The sequence below is a fragment of the Neomonachus schauinslandi genome, chromosome 9 (genome assembly GCF_002201575.2).
Source record: "Neomonachus schauinslandi chromosome 9, ASM220157v2, whole genome shotgun sequence".
NCBI lineage: Eukaryota > Metazoa > Chordata > Mammalia > Carnivora > Phocidae > Neomonachus > Neomonachus schauinslandi.
The window spans coordinates 89,313,006-89,331,391 of record NC_058411.1 but is presented as its reverse complement, the minus strand read 5'-3'; the positions used below and the strand labels follow the sequence as shown (position 1 = coordinate 89,331,391).

At 36.2% G+C, this 18,386-nt stretch overlaps 1 protein-coding gene across 2 annotated transcripts in view; it reads right to left on the bottom strand.

Moving 5' to 3' along the window:
* GALK2 (galactokinase 2) overlaps positions 1–18,386 on the bottom strand; it is a 118,703-nt gene that overhangs the window by 76,655 nt on the left and 23,662 nt on the right. For both annotated transcript variants that reach the window (XM_044917858.1, XM_021693811.1), the window contains exons 4-5: positions 11,781–11,871; positions 4,724–4,870 (exon numbers count right to left, since the gene is read on the bottom strand). In XM_044917858.1, coding sequence (XP_044773793.1) covers positions 4,724–4,870; positions 11,781–11,871 — 238 coding nt within the window. The remainder of the gene's footprint in view (positions 1–4,723; positions 4,871–11,780; positions 11,872–18,386) is intronic.

Here is an 18,386-nt window from a genome sequence, read left to right as displayed (position 1 = left end):
ACTTGGCTCTGACCTTTCTTTACTCTGCTAAGTCATGCACCATCCTTCCACCTATTTTCCATCTTTGTATCTTGTCGTTTAGGGTTATTTATGTCTCCTTGATTTACCAAAGATGAAACCTATGCCTCCATTTTCTTGCTTTCCCTATTGTTTGGGGATGGTTTTTTTGAGAAAAGAAAAACAAGTGAGGGTTGGGGAAAGAAAAAGTAGATATGTTCTTTGTTCTGGCATCTTGAAACCAGAAGTCTCTAGCCTTTTCTATTTCATAGGTCTTTTTATTACACCATATTCTCTTCTGCCAGTTTCCTTCTCATTTATAATTTCGGTCTTCCAGAATTTCTGGGTGACTAGCCATCTTGTTTTAGTGGTTTCAGACATATAACATTTCATTTATTAATAAGTTAACAAATTCCGTATCTACTTACCATATCTCATTTGCAGTAATTAATATCTGCAATTTAACAGGGACTACTGGATGTACATATTAACTGGAAGGGAATTATACATCAATTGGGAGAGATTAGTCACCGATCTCTTGTGGGACTTATCTTTCTTATCAGATAGGCTGGTTATTCTCTGTTTGCCTTTCTGCCCCTCCATTCTCACACTTCTCTGTACCCCAGAAGACTGACCTCTATGGACAACTCCCCTTGCCCATTCCCACTCACTGCCATTCCTACCCACTTCCCTCTTTCACTGCCTCATTGCATCTCTGGCAACATTACTCTACAGTCATAGCTCCTAAAGTATGATAGCTTCTGGTTTCACAAGGGAACTCTTCCTAGTTGGTTCCCCTGACCCTACTCACATCTCTGTAAATAGTCTCTTTATTAAACTGTCTTCATTTATACCTGTGTGCCATTTGTTTCTTATTGGACACTGATTATCAGTTTTAAAAAATTTTTGAACTAGCTCTTCTCTAAAGTACATTGAGTTCTTGCGTTCTATGTCAACAATAGGCACTTAACTATAAAGACTCTGAGCAAATCAGGCTTCCTTTCAATTAAGATTCTATCTCACTACAGCAAAGAAACTCTCCTAAATAATGATGCTAAGCCCCTATGAAATATAAGCATTGTCAGTGCAACTTAGACTAACAGGGAAAGCTAGGATATACATATTGTTCCCTTTCGGCAATGGAGTCAGTTTTTTTTTTTTAATGTTATGTTAATCCCCATACATTACATCATTAGTTTCTGATGTAGTGTTCCATGATTCATTGTTTGTGCATAACACCCAGTGCAACATGCAGAACGTGCCCTCCTCAATACCCATCACCCGGCTAACCCATCCCCTCACCCCCCTCCCTCTAGAACCCTCAGTTTGTTTTTCAGAGTCCATAGTCTCTCATGGTTCGTCTCCCCCTCTGATTTCCCCCCTTCATTCTTCCCCTCCTGCTATCTTCTTCTTCTTCTTTTTTTAACATATAATGTATTATTTGTTTCAGAGGTACAGATCTGTGATTCAACAGTCTTGCACAATTGCTGTGGAGTTAGTTCTGATAAAAGTATATTTGCTATTTTTTATTCAAATTTTTAATTGAGGTATAACTAACAAACTTATATTAGTTTCAGGTATACAACATAATGATTTGATATCTGTATATATTGTGAAATGATCATCACAATAAGTCTAGTTAGCAACCATCACCATGCATAGTTACAGAATTTTATTGTCTTGTGATGAGAACCTTTAAGATTTACTCTCTTAGCAACTTTCAAATATGCAATGCAGTATTGTTAACTATAGTTACCATTCTGTACATTACATCCCATGATTTATTTATTTTATAACTGGAAGTTTGTACCTTTTGACTCCCTCTACCCATTTCACCCATCCCCCAACCACCACTCTGGCAACAATTAATTTGTTCTCTTACGTATTAGCTTGGGTTTTAAAAAAAAATTTTAGGGGCACCTGGGTGGCTCAGTCGGTTAAGCATCCAACTCTTGATTTTAGCTCAGGTCATGATCTCAGGGTTGTAAGATCAAACCTCACATCAGGCTCCACACTGGGTATGGAGTCTGCTTGAGATTCTCTCTCCCTCTGCCCCTCCTCCTACCTCTCTCTCCCTCTCTAAAAGAGATAACAATAAAATAAAACATTAAAAAAATTTTTTTAGATTGCACAAGTGAAATCATACATATTTGTCTTTTCATGTCTGACATATTTCACTTAGCACAATGCTCTCAAGTTCCCTCCATGTTGTTGCAATTGGCAAGATTTCATTCTTTTTTATGGTTAACTAATATGTCATTGTACATACATACCACATTTTCTTTATCCATTCATCCATCAACAGATACTTAGGTTGTTTCTGTACCTTTACTATTGCAAATAACACTTCGGTGTACATAGGGGTGCATATATCTTTTCAAGTTAATATTTTCAATTTCTTCACATAAAAGCCCAAAAATGCAATTGCTGGAGCATATGGTAGCTCTATTTTTAATTTTTTGAGGAACATCCATACTGTTTTTCATAATTGCTGCACCAATTTACATTCCCATCAACAGTGCACAAGGATTCCCTTTTCTCCACATCTTCACCAACAACTACTTATTTCTTATCTTTTTGATACTAGCCATTCTGACAGGTGTGAAGTAATATTTCATTGTGGTTTAGATTTGCATTTTCCTGATGATAAGTGATGTTGAGCATCCTTTCATGTGTCTGTTGGCCATCTGTATGTCTTCTCTGGAAAAATGTCTATTCAGACACTCTGCCCATTTTTAATCATATTGTTTGTTTTTATGCTATTGAGTTGTATGAGTTCTTCATATATTTTGGATATTAACACCATAGCAGATAAATAATTGGCAAATATTTTTTCCCATTCAGTAGGTTGCCCTTTTCTTTTGTTGATGGTTTCCTTTGCTGTGCAAAAGCTTTTTATTTTGATGTAGTCTCACATTTCAGTTTCATCTATATTCCTTATTCCAACAAATCACACCAAGGCAGAGACCTGGGTAAACCCTTGACTCATCTCTGTCCCTCATCCCCATACCCAATGACCAAGTCTTATTGATTCTGTCTGAGATGTACTTTAATTCTATGATCCAGGTCTCTCCATTCTCTCCACCATTTCCCTAGACCAAATCATTTCCCTACTACCAATACTGTTACTACCCTCATATCTAGATTTTATAATAGAGCCAAAGTGATCTTTCTAAAATATAGGTATGATCATGATATCCTCTTCCTAAAAACCAGAGCACTGCTATCAAGATAAAGCCCAAATTCCTCAACATGGCTTACAAGCCCCATCATCTGGTCTCCTACCCTGTCATCCAAAGTACTCCAGCCAAATTAAGCCCCTTTTGGTTCCTCCAACAATCTATGATCACTCTTACTCTAGATATTCCCACATAAGATTCCCTCCACTGATACATGCCTATTTATGTTGCCAGTGTTTTCATGCTATCACTATTTCTTGACAAACATCTACAAATCCTTGTGTCTCAGCTTAGATGTCCCATGCTCTCTAAATCTGCATTTAGTGTGCTCCCATAGCACACTACTTATCCACTTATCACACTCTATTATAGTTGCCTGTTACTTATCTCTGTTCCCCTTTCAGATCATAAGCACTGTGAGGGTTAAAACTGGACCTATTATAGCTCCAATGCTTTGAATATTACCTGGTACAAAGTAGCCACTAAATAAATAATGGCTAAATGATGACCAAATGAATAAACAAATAAACCATTAGATTAAACATAGTACCAGTGGAAGCACATTTCACATATGGACTTTTTTTCCCTTGCTTTCTTTCCTCCCAATAAACGAAAAACAAGTAAGTTGCCCTTCCCATCAAATAAGCCATAGCTTACGAAGGGCTAACCAATGTATACTTACACATGACAGCCAAAGAGGACTCTATCTGAGCCTTTGCTTTCTCCTTTATTTCTCTTTTTCCTCTTACATATAAAATTTTCAAACTGAAAGTTTAAACAGGCGAAGACAGACCAAGCATGTGGCTGACTTTCTCTTGATCTGCCTAATGCCCTCCCCAAACCATCTATAAATGTGGTAGTATATGTGCATGGGATAAAAAAGAACCTATGATAACATTTTGTTTGAACCAGAACTCCAAAGCATTAATTAAAGCTGAGCACACCTGCTCTGAACTGCAAAGTCAGAGATTTATGTGAACTTGTAAAGTTGAGGCTTTCTGACCTTTTGTAGGATTTATGTTTCCTTTAAATAAGCATTTCCTCTTTGTAATGCAATATTTTTTTTTAAGTTTATTTCAGTGACTAACCTGCTGGTATAAACAGATATGCTGTTCGGTTCCTTTATTGCCTGGTCTTTACCCTTTTTACCCAGTGCCTGTCAAATATTTAATTTAAGGTTTTGGTTGAAAATAAGCAGGTCCAACTATGAGGCCTACAATTTCTTGGTCTAAACTGAACTTGTTAGTGAGGTGATCCAAAAAGATATCCATGCACTCAAACTCCACACTTAATGTAAGAACATAAGAGCATTTTAATACAGTTATTCACAGATCTGCTCATTATTTGCAAAGTATCAGATACTTTATAGCAGTTTATCACAAGCAGGACTTATTAATTTGTTAGGTTACAGTGCCTGCCCATGTATAGAGTCCTTTCAGGTAAGACAGAGTTTTTAATCAAAGTAAGATGTTATAATTTTGAGATTCAGATACTAATGGCTTTAGAAAGAGAGAGTTCTGTGAGGCTAATACATTCAAGTTGGTTACCTTGGATAGGTTCATTCCCAGCACTGTGAGTGTCACCAAGCCAGCACAACAAACCAGAGCACTGGAGCTGGAGAGTCCAGAACTTGGTGGGATGTTTCCATCTACCAAGCAATTCATTCCAGTCAGGTTGCTAAGACCAAAGTGTTCCTAAGAATAGAAGGAAAAATAGTGCTAGTAATTTCAGTGTTGGATTCGAGGAGTAGCAAAACATTCTTTCATTCCCCAGAGAACAAACATTTATCAATGGACTTATGCTATTTATAGAAACTACTTGTGCAATTCAATTTAGTTGAGTCTATACATGACATTTCATTTAATGGTTCTTGGCCACAGGGTTCGGTAATCTGAAGATTATTTTTTACTTTGTTCAACAAAAAGCTATTGATCCATTTCCTAAAATTGCCTTGAATGATCTTTTTCTTGAACACTCATTGATTTGAACAAACGAAACAATTATAATTCAATTTCTCGAGTAACAGGACAAGAAATACACAATATTAGTGAGGCAGGTTAAATCTCCATGTAGCACAGCCCAATACAATATGACTGTAAAAGTCTAACAGTAAGGATCCCTGAGGGGGTGGAGAGATAGAGAGGACTAGAAGATATATTTGAGCAAATCATAGCTGAGAACTTCCCTAATCTGGGGAATGAAACAAACATTCGTGTCCTAGAGGCAGAGAAGAACCCTCCTAAGATCAAGGAAAACAAGCCAATGCCCCAGCATGTAATAGTAAAACTTGCAAATCTTAGAACCAAGGAAACCATCTTAAGGGCAGCTAGGGGGAAGAGATTCCTTACGTACAGAGGGAGGAACATCAAAATAACATCAGACCTATCCACAGAGACCTGGCAAGCCAGGCAGGCCAGAAAGGGCATATTCAGGGTACTAATGAGAAGAACATGCAGCCAAGAATACTTTATCCGTCAAGTCTGTCATTTAGAACAGATGGAGAGATGCAGAGCTTCCAAGACCGGCAGAAACTGAAAGAATATGTGACCACTAAGCCGGTCCTGCAAGAAATATTAAGGGGGGTTCTATAAAAGGAGAAAGACCCCAAGAGTGATATAGAAAAGAAATTTACAGAGACAATCTATAGAAACAAGGACTTCACAGGCAACATGATGACAATTAATTCATATCTTTCAATAATCACTCTCAACGTGAACAGCCTAAATGCTCCCATAAAACGGCACAGGATTGCAGATTGGATAAAAAGACAGGACCCAACCATATGCTGTCTACAAGAGACTCATTTTGAACCTAAAGATACATCCAGACTGAAAGTGAAGGGATGGAGATCCACCTTCCATGCCAATGGACCTCAAAAGAAAGCTGGGGTAGCAATTCTTAGACAAATTAGATTTTAAGCTAAAAACTGTAGTTAGAGACACAGAAGGACACTATATCATTCTTAAAGGGTCTATCCAACAAGAAGATCTAACAACTGTAAATATCTATGCCCCCAAGATGGGAGCAGCCATCTACATAAGCCAACTGTTAACCAAAATAAGGAGTCATATTGATAATAATACGTTAATTGTAGGAGACCTCAATAATCCACTCTCAGCAATAGACAAATCATCTAAGCAGAAAATAAACAAAGAAACAAGAGCTTTGAATGACACCCTGGACCAGATGGACTTCATAGATATAAACAGAACATTCCACCCTAAAACAAGAGAATACTCATTCTTCTCAAGCACACATGGAACTTTCTCCAGAATAGACCACATACTGGGTCACAAATCAGATCTCAACTGATACCAAAAGATTGAGATTATTCCCTGCATATTCTCAGACCATAATGCTTTAAAACTGGAACTCAATCACAAGAAAAAATTTGGCAGAAATTCAAACACTTGGAAGCTAAAGACCACCCTGCTCAGGAATGTTTGGGTCCACCAGGAAATCAAAGAAGAACTTAAACATTTCATGGAAACCAATGAGAATGAAAACACATCGGTTCAAAAACTATGGGATACTGCAAAGGTGGTCCTAAGGGGGAAATACATAGCCATCCAAGCCTCACTCAAAAAAATAGAAAAATCCGAATTCACCAACTAACTTTATACCTTAACGAACTAGAGAAAAAGCAACAAATGATGCCTATGCAATGCATTAGAAGAGAAATAATTAAGATTAGAGCAGACATCAATGAATTAGAAACCAGAAACACGGTAGATCAGATCAACGAACCTAGAAGCTGGTTCTTTGATAGAATTAATAAGATTGATAAACCACTGGCCAGACTTATCCAAAAGAAAAGAGAAAGGACCCAAATTAATAAAATTATGATTGAAAGGGGAGAGATCACAACTAATACCAAAGAAATAGAAACAATTATTAGAAATTATTATCAACAACTATATGCCAATAAACTGAGCAACCTGGATGAAATGGAGGCCTTCCTCGAAACCTATAAACTCCCAAGACTGAAACAGGAAGAAATTGACAACCTGAATAGGCCAATAACCAGTAACAAGATTGAAGTAGTGATCAAAAACCTCCCAAACACAAGAGTCCAGGGCCTGATAGATTCCCTGGGGAATTCTACCAAACGTTCAAAGAAGAAATAATACCTATTCTCCTGAAGATGTTTCCAAAAACAGAAACAGAAGGAAAGCTTCCAGACTCATTGTATGAGGCCAGCATTACCTTAATCCCCAAACCAGGCAATGACCCCATCAAAAAGGAGAATTTCAGTCCGATATCGCTGATGAATATGGATTCAAAAATCCTCAACAAAATCCTACCTAATAGGATCCAACAATACATTAAAAGGATCATCCACCAGAACCAAGTGGGATTTATCCCCAGGATGCAAGGGTGGTTCAACATTCAAAAATCAATCAATGTGATAGAACACATTAGTAAGAGGAGAGAGAAGAACCTCTCAATTGATGCAGAAAAAGCATTTGACAAAATACAGCATCCTTTCCTGATTAAAACTCTTCAGAGTATAGGGATAAAGGGAACATTCCTCAAGTTCATAAAATCCATCTATAAAAAACCCACGGTGAATATCATCCTCAATGGGGAAAAGATGAGAGCCTTTCCCTTAAGATCAGGAACACGTCAAGGATGCCCACTCTCTCCACTATTGTTCAACGTAGTACTAGAAGTCCTAGCAACAGCAATCAGACAACAAAAAGAAATAAAAGGTATTCAAATTGGCAAAGAAGAAGTCAAACTCTCTCTCTTTGCAGATAACATACTTTATGTGGAAAATCCAAAAGACTCCACCCCCAAATTACTAGAACTCATACAGCAATTCAGTAATGTGGCAGGATACAAAATCAATGCTTCTTTTCTCCAAAGAAGACATACAAATGGCTAACAGACACATGAAAAAATGTTCATCATCATTAGCCATCAGGGAAATTCAAACCAAAATCACATTGAGATACCATCTTATACCAGTTAGAATGGCAAAAATTGACAAGGCAAGAAACAACAAATGTTGGAGAGGTTGTAAAGAAAGGGGAACCCTCTTACACTGTTGGTGGGAATGCAAGTTGGTACAGCCACTTTGGAAAACAGTGTGGAGGTGCCTCCAAAAATTAAAAATAGAGCTACCCTATGACCCAACAATTACACTACTGGGTATTTACCCCAAAGACACAGATGTAGTGAAAAGAAGGGCCATATGCACCCCAATGTTCATAGCAGCCATGTCCGCAATAGCCAAACTGTGGAAAGAGCCGAGATGCCCTTCATCAGACAAATGGATAAAGAAGAGGTGGTCCATATATACAAATGGAATATTACTCAGCCATCAGAAAGGATGAATACCCAACTTTTACATCAACATGGATGGGACTGGAGGAGATTATGCTAAGTGAAATCAGTCAAGCAGAGAAAGTCAATTATCATACAGTTTCACTTATTTGTGGAACTTAAGGAATAGCATGGAGGACATTAGGAGAAGGAAGGGAAAAATGAAGGGGGGGGACATTGGAGGGAGAGACAAACCATGAGAGACTATGGACTCTGAGAAACAAACTGAGGGTTTTAGAGGGGAGGGGGGTTGGGGGATGGGTTAGCCCGGTGATGGGTATTAAGGAGGGCATGTACTGCATGGAGCACTGGGTGTTATATGAAAACAATGAATTGTGGATCGCTACATCAAAAACAAATGATGTATTGTATGGTGACTAACATAACATAATAAAATTAAATTAAATTACAAAAAAGGAACAAGAGGCTGTTATAAAAATAGAATATAAAATATTTTTATATATGATGTCTGTAATTTGCTTTAAAATATAAACTTCCTTAAGATACTAAGCAAATGTTAAAAAAAAAAGGGATAAAGTAAATGCAGCAAAATGTTAGGAAGTGTTAAAGCAAGGAATAAACATCCATTATAATGTAATCTTTACTTTTCTGTATATAAACATTTGAATACTAAAAATTTAAAATAACTAAAAGTTATTCTGTTAGAATTAGAAAACAAACAAAAAAACTAATGATGTATTGTATGGTGACTAACATAACATAATAAAATTAAATTAAATTAAAAAAAAAAAGTCTAACACCAAGCAGTGGCTTGTTTCTATTGAGTATTTCTTCAGAAGTTTCTCTGAAGAAAAAGTGTTCTCAACCTCTTCAGTTCCATTTTACTTATGGAAAAACCTACACACCAAAAGATTAAAAATTTTTCCAACATTACATATAGGGAGCTGGGGATAGGACCCAGGTCTCTGATTTCTGGTTGAGAACTTCTCCACTGCAGTCAGAAACACAGGCCAGCATACTGTCACTATGATTTAATGTAAGTCAGCTATATGAGGAAATCCAGATTTTTACTAGAGTTTATAGATACAGTTAAGCCATATGGTAGCTTTCAAGACAGCCAAATTAGAATTCAGCCACAAATGAGAACACAGACTCTAAAAGTAGAGAAACCCTTATTTCTACAATTAGGAAAACCCAAAGAAATAATGAGACTCTGATCTAAAGATGGATATCTCTGGGATACTTAGATGAGTATCTAGGATGACACTTAAGATGATATTATATCATAATTAACCTTTGTGGTTTAGGATTAAAAATAAATTCAAGGTCACCTCCTCAAGAAAAAACACCATCATGTTTGCAAATTACTCAAACAGCTCAGGACCAAAGTACAAAATACTATTATATTACATAATTATGCATTTCATCATACATATTATTCTAGGGAGAAATTTCAATAAACTAGTTAGAATAACTAAAGTAACAACAAAACTCTGCAAATTAAAGGCTGGTTTTTTTTCCTTAATTTTTTTGTCCTTTTTTTCCTATGTTGGCAAAACTCACAAACCACAAAAAAAGAGATTCTGTTGGATGTACTTCTCTTCTTGATTTCAAGTCATCTAAAAATTTCCTTTCCAGAAATACAAACAAATTTTAAATTGAAACACTGCTGCTGCCAATGCCCTTTCATACAGAACATCAGACAGCTTGTTTAAAAAAAAAATCCTTGGAGAATGCTATATATTTAATCATAAACTGATCCACAGTGTATCTTGAATGTGAATCATACTTACAAACTTATCACGCAATGTTTAAATTAAAATGTACAACAGATTCAAAAACGTAAATGGATTTTGCCAAATTCTGTAATAGCTCTATCCCAAAAGGATAACATGTTCAATTTAATATAAACAGATTATCCTCTGATATTTTCTAGTATTTGAATTTGAAGTTTTCTAAACAGGATAACATTTAAATTACTTCTCTGCCAAAAATTCGCTGTACAAACCTACTTTTGCACATTAAGTTGTCAAACCAAAAAAGAAAGCTTTAAGACCTCAAATTCTCAAAAACAACACAAAGCAACAAGCAGTATTTAGGTCACTTTACCCATTTGCTATAAAAGGCATGTTGCTATAAGGAAGATCAAATTGCATTTGCCAGGCAAATCCTTCCAAATACTGTAATTCCCACTAATGCATATGATAAGCCAAATAACTTGAAGATTTAAAAGCTGCCAATACCTCTTCCCATAAGTTATTACCATGTGTCTTGATGAAAAAGAAAGAAAAATAAAAAAGAGAAAGAAAGAAAAGAAAGAAGGAAGAAAAAAGGAAAAGAAGGAAGGAAGGAAAGAGAGAGAAAGGAAGGAAGGAAGGAAGGAAGAAAAGAAAAGAAAAGAAAAGAAAAGAAAAGAAAAGAAAAGAAAAGAAAAGGTGAAGGAAGGGAGAGAAGAAATGAATGCAGGAACTCTAAGACCAGAACCACCATAATTCGAGTGCAGGAGTACACATCAGAAATAAATGTGATGCTTTCCTTGAATGGATAGGTCACTGAGTCCTAGGCTACTTGTGACAAAGCTTCAGATAGGACCACCAGACAGTAGGAACACAAGCTCTCTAAAACATGGATTTTAACAAATCAAACTGATTTAGCAAATCAATTTTCTTTTTGTCCTTATACTTTTTTTAATTTGGAGAAAAAGTAGAAATATTTCATTATCTTATTCTTGCCCATGACATTAGAGATGTTCCCGATAATTATTCAGTGTTTCTAAGGAAAATACTTATTCTAATACACTTCACTACATCTTTTTTTTAACCCCATCTGAAGTGGTAATAACAATACTAGCTGTTTATTTATTGAATGCTTACTATGTGTCAAGCACTGTGTAATCCTTGTAACAACTCTTTGCTGCAGAGGAAAGACATCACTATACAGATAACAAACCTGACAAAGAGGTTGAATTAACACAGCTAAGTAGAGCTCGGATTCAAACCTAGGGCTTCTGACCAAATCCTACTACAGTATATACCTACATATGATTAGAACAAATATATTACTAAACTGTATCCTTCAAAAGAAAATTTGAACAAAGATTTTAAAAAGAGAAAGATTTTCATCAGATGCAACTGATTTATGAACAGCCACTACTGCCCCCTGTGAACATCACTAATATGCAAATTAGCAATATAGAATAGAAACATGAGTTAGCATTGAAATGTGACAAAAAATACACTGTAAATAAAATAAATCTTGATATATAATACACATTATAAGTTCAACAGCTAGTAGTTGATTTATAAACCGATTTACCTGAATTCCTTTAAATCCACATAGGAAATAGTTGTGCCACAGAGGCTTGGTTTTGTCAATCTGAATATTATTAGCACTAGTACTGAAGTCCCTGCAAAAACAAGACACCATTAATTTAAGTCTAGAGGCTGCAAAAACCCATGGCTGCAAAATCAATGGCTGACTGCTGCCATCTTGTGCCATGAGAGTGATACTGAAATTTCATTCTCCATTTATTTTCATCAATGTACTTCATAGTTTACCCAAAAACAACAAACATCCCCACATGCTAAAAGGTAAGGGAAGTTGTAGTGACCTTAACAATTAAACTACTTCTGACTGACCCTTTTTATTTCCTGCAACAGAGAGGAACCAATATATTTCAGCATAATCTACACCACTTTTTATTTCATAATGGTCCTTGTTAAGCTGATATAAACCACATAAATGCTTATCCTTGGGGTTTGCTGTTTGACATACCTCTAACTGTAACAGTACTCAAAGCCTTCTCTTCCCACACTCTTTGCCACCCATCCAATTTTACCATCTGCATGGTTTAAGAAGATGGAAAAAACAAAACAAATAATGATGATTCTAATGGATCATAACTCGTTGAATAAGATTCCATGAATCTATACTGATATAAATTAACAAACAAAAAAACTACCTAAATGAAGGAGAAGGAAAACCTCTTCCTTAGAGCAAAATGTCAAATAATAGAAGTAGAAATGATGGAAATCAAAAAATCACTATGTGGCAAACTCCATGATAACTGTTTCAGGAAAGAATCATCAATGGATACTAAAGTTAGGGAGTAAAAATTTGATAAGAAACAAAATATTTACATAGACTCAAAGTATTTCCCCATCAGATACTTATCGCAAAGGGAAAAAAATGGTAACTTTATGGCAAAGAAATCTGGCAGACATCACCTTAACCAAATGATCAAAATTAACAACACCAATAAAGGATATCATGTGTCTCCTTGATATCATGAACTGAGAACATATCAGTTGATGTGTGGGAATTCTTTGTATTATTTTTGTGAGTTCTTTGTAAGTCAAAAATTATCTCAAAATGAAAAATAGATAAATAGGTTTCTAAATCAGGCAAAGGGCAAAATGTGGAATTATGAGAAGACCTAAATATGAGAAAGGAGGAGGGGGTCAATTAAAAAGTGAGGAAATAAGCAACATTCCCCATATTGACTGAATGCTCTTCACATAGTTTACTAAATACCTATTATATGCCAGTCACTGTAGTAGGTGCCTTCCATGCATTATCTTAATTCAATAACATGGACACAGTATGTCCTAAGAAAAATATTTAAGTATGCAAGGTATTCATAGGAATATAAAGGTAAAAGGCAAAGGGCTTATCTTTTCATAAGCTAGCTGAGACAACATGAACACAAATTATGATCACACACTACTGTCACGTTGATGGTGTATAATATGGAATGGGATATGAGACCAAGAGGGCATCATCTCTATAAACAGCATATTAGAGTGAAGAGGGGAGGTCTTCCCAGAGGCTCAGAGTGGTTTAGTGACTCTCCAAGCACACACACAGTATAACTCCAGCTCACAAGCATTTTACTGTCATCTACAGAAATTAAAATATATTGCTCACAGTCAACAAGAGGTCACAGAATTTGGAAAGCAGATAAAATTATGTTAGCAAAACTAATCAGATTCTGTTCCTAGCTAAAGCAAAGATCTTGAAAGTCACCACAAAGAAAAGAAAACCAGGAAGCAGTCAGGGGTGGTGGTATATTGAAAAAAGTAGAGGAGGAAATTTGTACAGATGCAGAAAGCTACATGAGAAATACCAAAGAAAACGCTGAAAAGTTCCAGTTCCTACAAATTAGAAACATAGCTTAAATACGTCATAGAAAAAACTTCCCTTTGATTAGTTATTTCATGTCTGTTCTTTCTAGCATCCCTGTCTTGCCTCTCTGTCCTACCATTTTCTAAGATTCAAAAACAGGCACACATTTTCCCACCAATTCCTAGATTGTATCACCCATCTGCTTTCTCCACTCTTGCATCCATGTTGCAGAATCCTAGGAAAAAAGTCCTGAAAATGAGCAGTTATGACTTTTACATTGGTAATTTCCACCTATATATTTTATTCATTGATTCACTTGTTCTTCCAACAAACATTTGCCCAGTGTCTACCCTGTGTGTGCCAGGCACTGGGCTAGATCATTTACAATAACAATATCATTAAAAAATAAATAGAGAAAAGTTTGAGAAAAAATGTACAAGACAGATATCTTACAACAACAAACTATTTCTGAGAAAAACTGAAGAAGACCTAAATAAATGGACAGATATACCATGTTCATGGATTGGAGGAGTAAATACTGTTAAGATGTCAGTTCTTCCCAAATTGATCTCTACACTCAGTACAACCCCAATAAAAATCCCAGCATGCTCTTTCATAGAAGTTGAATAGCTGATTCTAAAATTAATAAGGAAATACAAAAGATCTAGAGTAGCCAAAATGAATTTGAAAAAGACAAACAATCTTAGAGGTCTTACACAACCTGATTCCAGGACTTCTTATAAAGCTACAGTTTTCAATAGCAAACCACATTCACCAATACATTAAAAGGATATCCACAATAGCCAAACTATGGAAAGAGCTGAGATGTCCATCAATGGATGGATAAAGAAGATGTGGGGTGTGTGTGTGTGTGTGTGTGTGTGTGTGTGTGTGTGTACACAATAGAATATTACTCAGCCATCAGAAAGGATGAATATTTACCATTTACATCAACATGGATGGAACTGGAGGGTATTATGCTGAGCAAAATAAGTCAATCAGAGAAAGACAATTATCACAGTTTCACTCATATGTGGAATATAAGAAACACCACAGAGGATCATAGGGGAAGGGAGGGAAAACGGAATGGAAAGAAATCACAGAGGGAGACAAACCATGAGACTCTTAACTATAGGAAACAAACTGAGGATTGCTGGAGGGGAGTTTGGGGGGGGGATAGGGTAATTGGGTGATGGGCATTAAGGGGGGCACGTGATGTTATGCACTGGGTGTTATATGAAACTGATGAATTGTTGAACTGTACATCTGAAACTAATGATGAACTATAGGTTGGCTAATTGAATTTAAATTAAAAAAAAAGGATCATTCACCACAATCAACAATAAATCAACAATAAATCCCTATAGGATTTATTCTGGGCATGCAGGATGGTTCAATACTTGCAAATCAACGTCATACACCACATCAACAAATTGAGGATAAAAATCATATGATCAACTCGATAGATGTAGAAAAAAGCATTTGACAAAACTCAACATCTGTTCGTGATAACAACTCTCAACAAAGTGGGTTTGAGGGAACATACCTCAACATCATAAAGGCTATAAATGAAAAACCCACAGCTAACACCATACTCAATGGTGAAAAACTGAGAGCTCTTTAAGGTCAGGAACAAGACAAGGATGTCCACTAACCCCACTTTTATTCAACATAGCACTGAAAGTCCTATCAGCAATCAGACAAGAAAAAAGAAATAAGAGGCATCTATTTGGTAAGGAAGAAGTTAAACTGTCACTATTTGCAGATAACATGATGCTATATATAGAAAACCCTAAAGACTCCATCAAAAAACTATTAGAAGTAATAAATGAATTCAATAAAGTTGCAGGATACAAAATTAATACCCAGAAATTGGTAACAGTTCTATACACTAATAATGAAGTAGCAGAAAGAGAAAGTAAGAAAACAAGTAAGAAAAACATTTACAATTGCACTGAAAAGAATAAAATACCTAGGAATAAACTTAACTAGGGAGGTGAAAGACCTATACTCTGAACTATAAACCACTGATGAAAGAAACTGAAGACAATACAAACATATGGAAAGATATCCTATCCTCATGGATTGGAGGAATTAATACTGATAAAATGTCCATACTATCCAAAGCAATCTATAAACTCAATGCAAACCCTATCAAAAAACCAAAAGCATTTTTCACAGAACTAGAACAAATAATCCTAAAATTTGTATGGAACCACAAAAGATCCCAAATACTCAAAGCGATCTTGAGAAAGAAAAACAAAGCTGGAGGTATCACAATTCCAGATTTCAAGATATACTACAAATCTGTAGTAATCAAAACAGTATGGTACTGGCATAAAGACAGACACATAGATCAATGGAATGGAGTAGAGAGCCCAGAATTAAACCCACACATATATTGTCAATTAATCTATGACAAAGGAGGCAAGAACATACCATGGGGAAAAGACAGTGTCATCAATGAATGGTGCTGGGGAAACTGGATAACTACATGCAAAAGAATGAAACTAGAACACTTCTAACACCATGCACAAAAATAAACTCAAAATGGATTAAAAACCTAAATGTGAAATCTGAAACCATAAAATCCATAAGAGAACACAGGCAGTAATTTTTTTTACATCAGCGGTAGCAACATTTTTCTAGATAGGTCTCCTCAGGCAAGGGAAACAAAAACAAAAATAAACTATTGGGACTACATCAAAATAAACAGCTTTTGCACAACAAAGGAAACCATGAACAAAACAAAAAGGCAACCTACTGAATGGGGAAAGATATCTGCAAATGATATATCTGATAAAGGGTTAAAATCCAAAATATATAAAGAAATTACAAAACTCAACACCAAAAAAACCCAAACAATCCAATTAAAAAATGGGGAGAGGATCTGAATAGACACATAGATGGCCAACAGACACATGAAAAGATGATCAACATCACTAATCATCAGGGAAATGCAAATCAAAACCACAATGGGGTATCACCTCACACCTATCAGAATGGCTAGAATCAAAAGGTCGGGATGTGGAGAAAAAGGAACCCTCATGCATTGTTGGTGGGAAAATAAATTGGTACAGCCACTGGGGAAAAGAGTATGGAAATTCCTCAAAAAATTAAACATAGAAACATCATACAATGCAAAAATTCCACTACTAGGTATTTACTCAAAGAAAATGAAAACACTAATTCAAAAAGATATATGCACCTTTATGTTTTATTGCAGCACTATTTACAATAGTCAAGATATGGAAGCGACCTAAGTGTCCAATGATAGATCAATGGATAAGGAAAATGTAGTATTTTTACAACAGAATATTACTCAGCCATAAAACAGATGAGATCTTGCCATTTGTGCAACATGGGTGGACATAGAAGGTATTATGATAAGTGAAATAAGTCAGACTGAGAAAGACAAAGACCATATGATTTCACTCATATGTGGGGTCTAAAAAATAAAACAAACGGAATAAACAAACAAAAAGCAGAATCAGATCTATAAATACAGAGAACAAACTGATGGTTGCCAGAAGGAAGGGAGTGGGGGGATGGGCAAAATGGATGAAGGAGAGTGGGAGATATAGGTTTCCAGTTATGGAATGAATACGTCACCGGAATAAATGGCACAGCATAGGGTATATAGTCAATGATACTGTAATAGCATTGTATGGTGACAGATGGTAGCCACACTTGTGAGCATAACATAAGGTATAGAGAAATTGAATCACTATGTTGTACACCTAAAACTAATATAACATTGTATATCAACTGTACTCAAATAAAAAAATTTAAAATTTAAAAAAAGCTATGGTTTTCAGATAGTGTGATATTGGCATAAAGATAAACAGATACATGGGGTGCCTGGGTGGCTCAGTCGGTTAAGTGTCTGACTCTTGATTTCAGCTCAGGTCATGATCACAGGGTCATGACATTGAGCCTTGAGTGGAGCTCAGCACTCAGCAGGAAGTCTGCTTGAGATTCTCTCCCTCTCCCTCTGCCCCTCCTGCTGCTCATGCACGTGCTCTCGTTCTCTCTTTATTTTTTTAAAGATTTTATTTATTTATTTGAGACAGAGAGAATGAGAGAGAGAGAGCACATGAGAGGGGGGAGGGTCAGAGGGAGAAGCAGACTCCCTGCCGAGCAGGGAGCCCGATGCGGGACTCGATCCAGGGACTCCAGGATCATGACCTGAGCCGAAGGCAGTCGCTTAACCAACTGAGCCACCCAGGCGCCCTCGTTCTCTCTTTAATAAAGAAATAAATCTTATTTAAAAAGACAGACAAATAAAATACCTCAATAAACAGAACAGAGTCCAGAAATAGACCCATACATTTATTGCCCCCTGCTTTTCAACAAAGTTTGTCAAGATAATTCAATGGGAAAAGATCTTTCCAACAAATGGTAAGAAACAATTGGATAGCTATGAGCAAAAAAAAATAAACCTCAACCCTTATTTCATGCCACATATAAAAATTAATTCAAACGGGATCATAGACCTAAATGTAAGTGCTAAAATTACAAAATTTCTAGACGAAAACACTGGAAAAACTTTTAGTGCCTTGGGTTTGGCAAAGGTTTCTTAAAAAGTCAAAAACTATAAACCATAAGGGGTACCTGGGTGGCTCAATCGGTTAAGCATCTGCCTTCAGCTCAGGTCATGATCCCAGGGTCCTGGGATCAAGCTCCACTGAGGCTCCCTGCTGAGCAGGGAGCCTTCTCCTTCTCCTTTTACCCCTCCCCCTCCACTTGTGCTCTCTCTCTCACTCTCTCTATATCAAATAAATTAATTAAATCTTT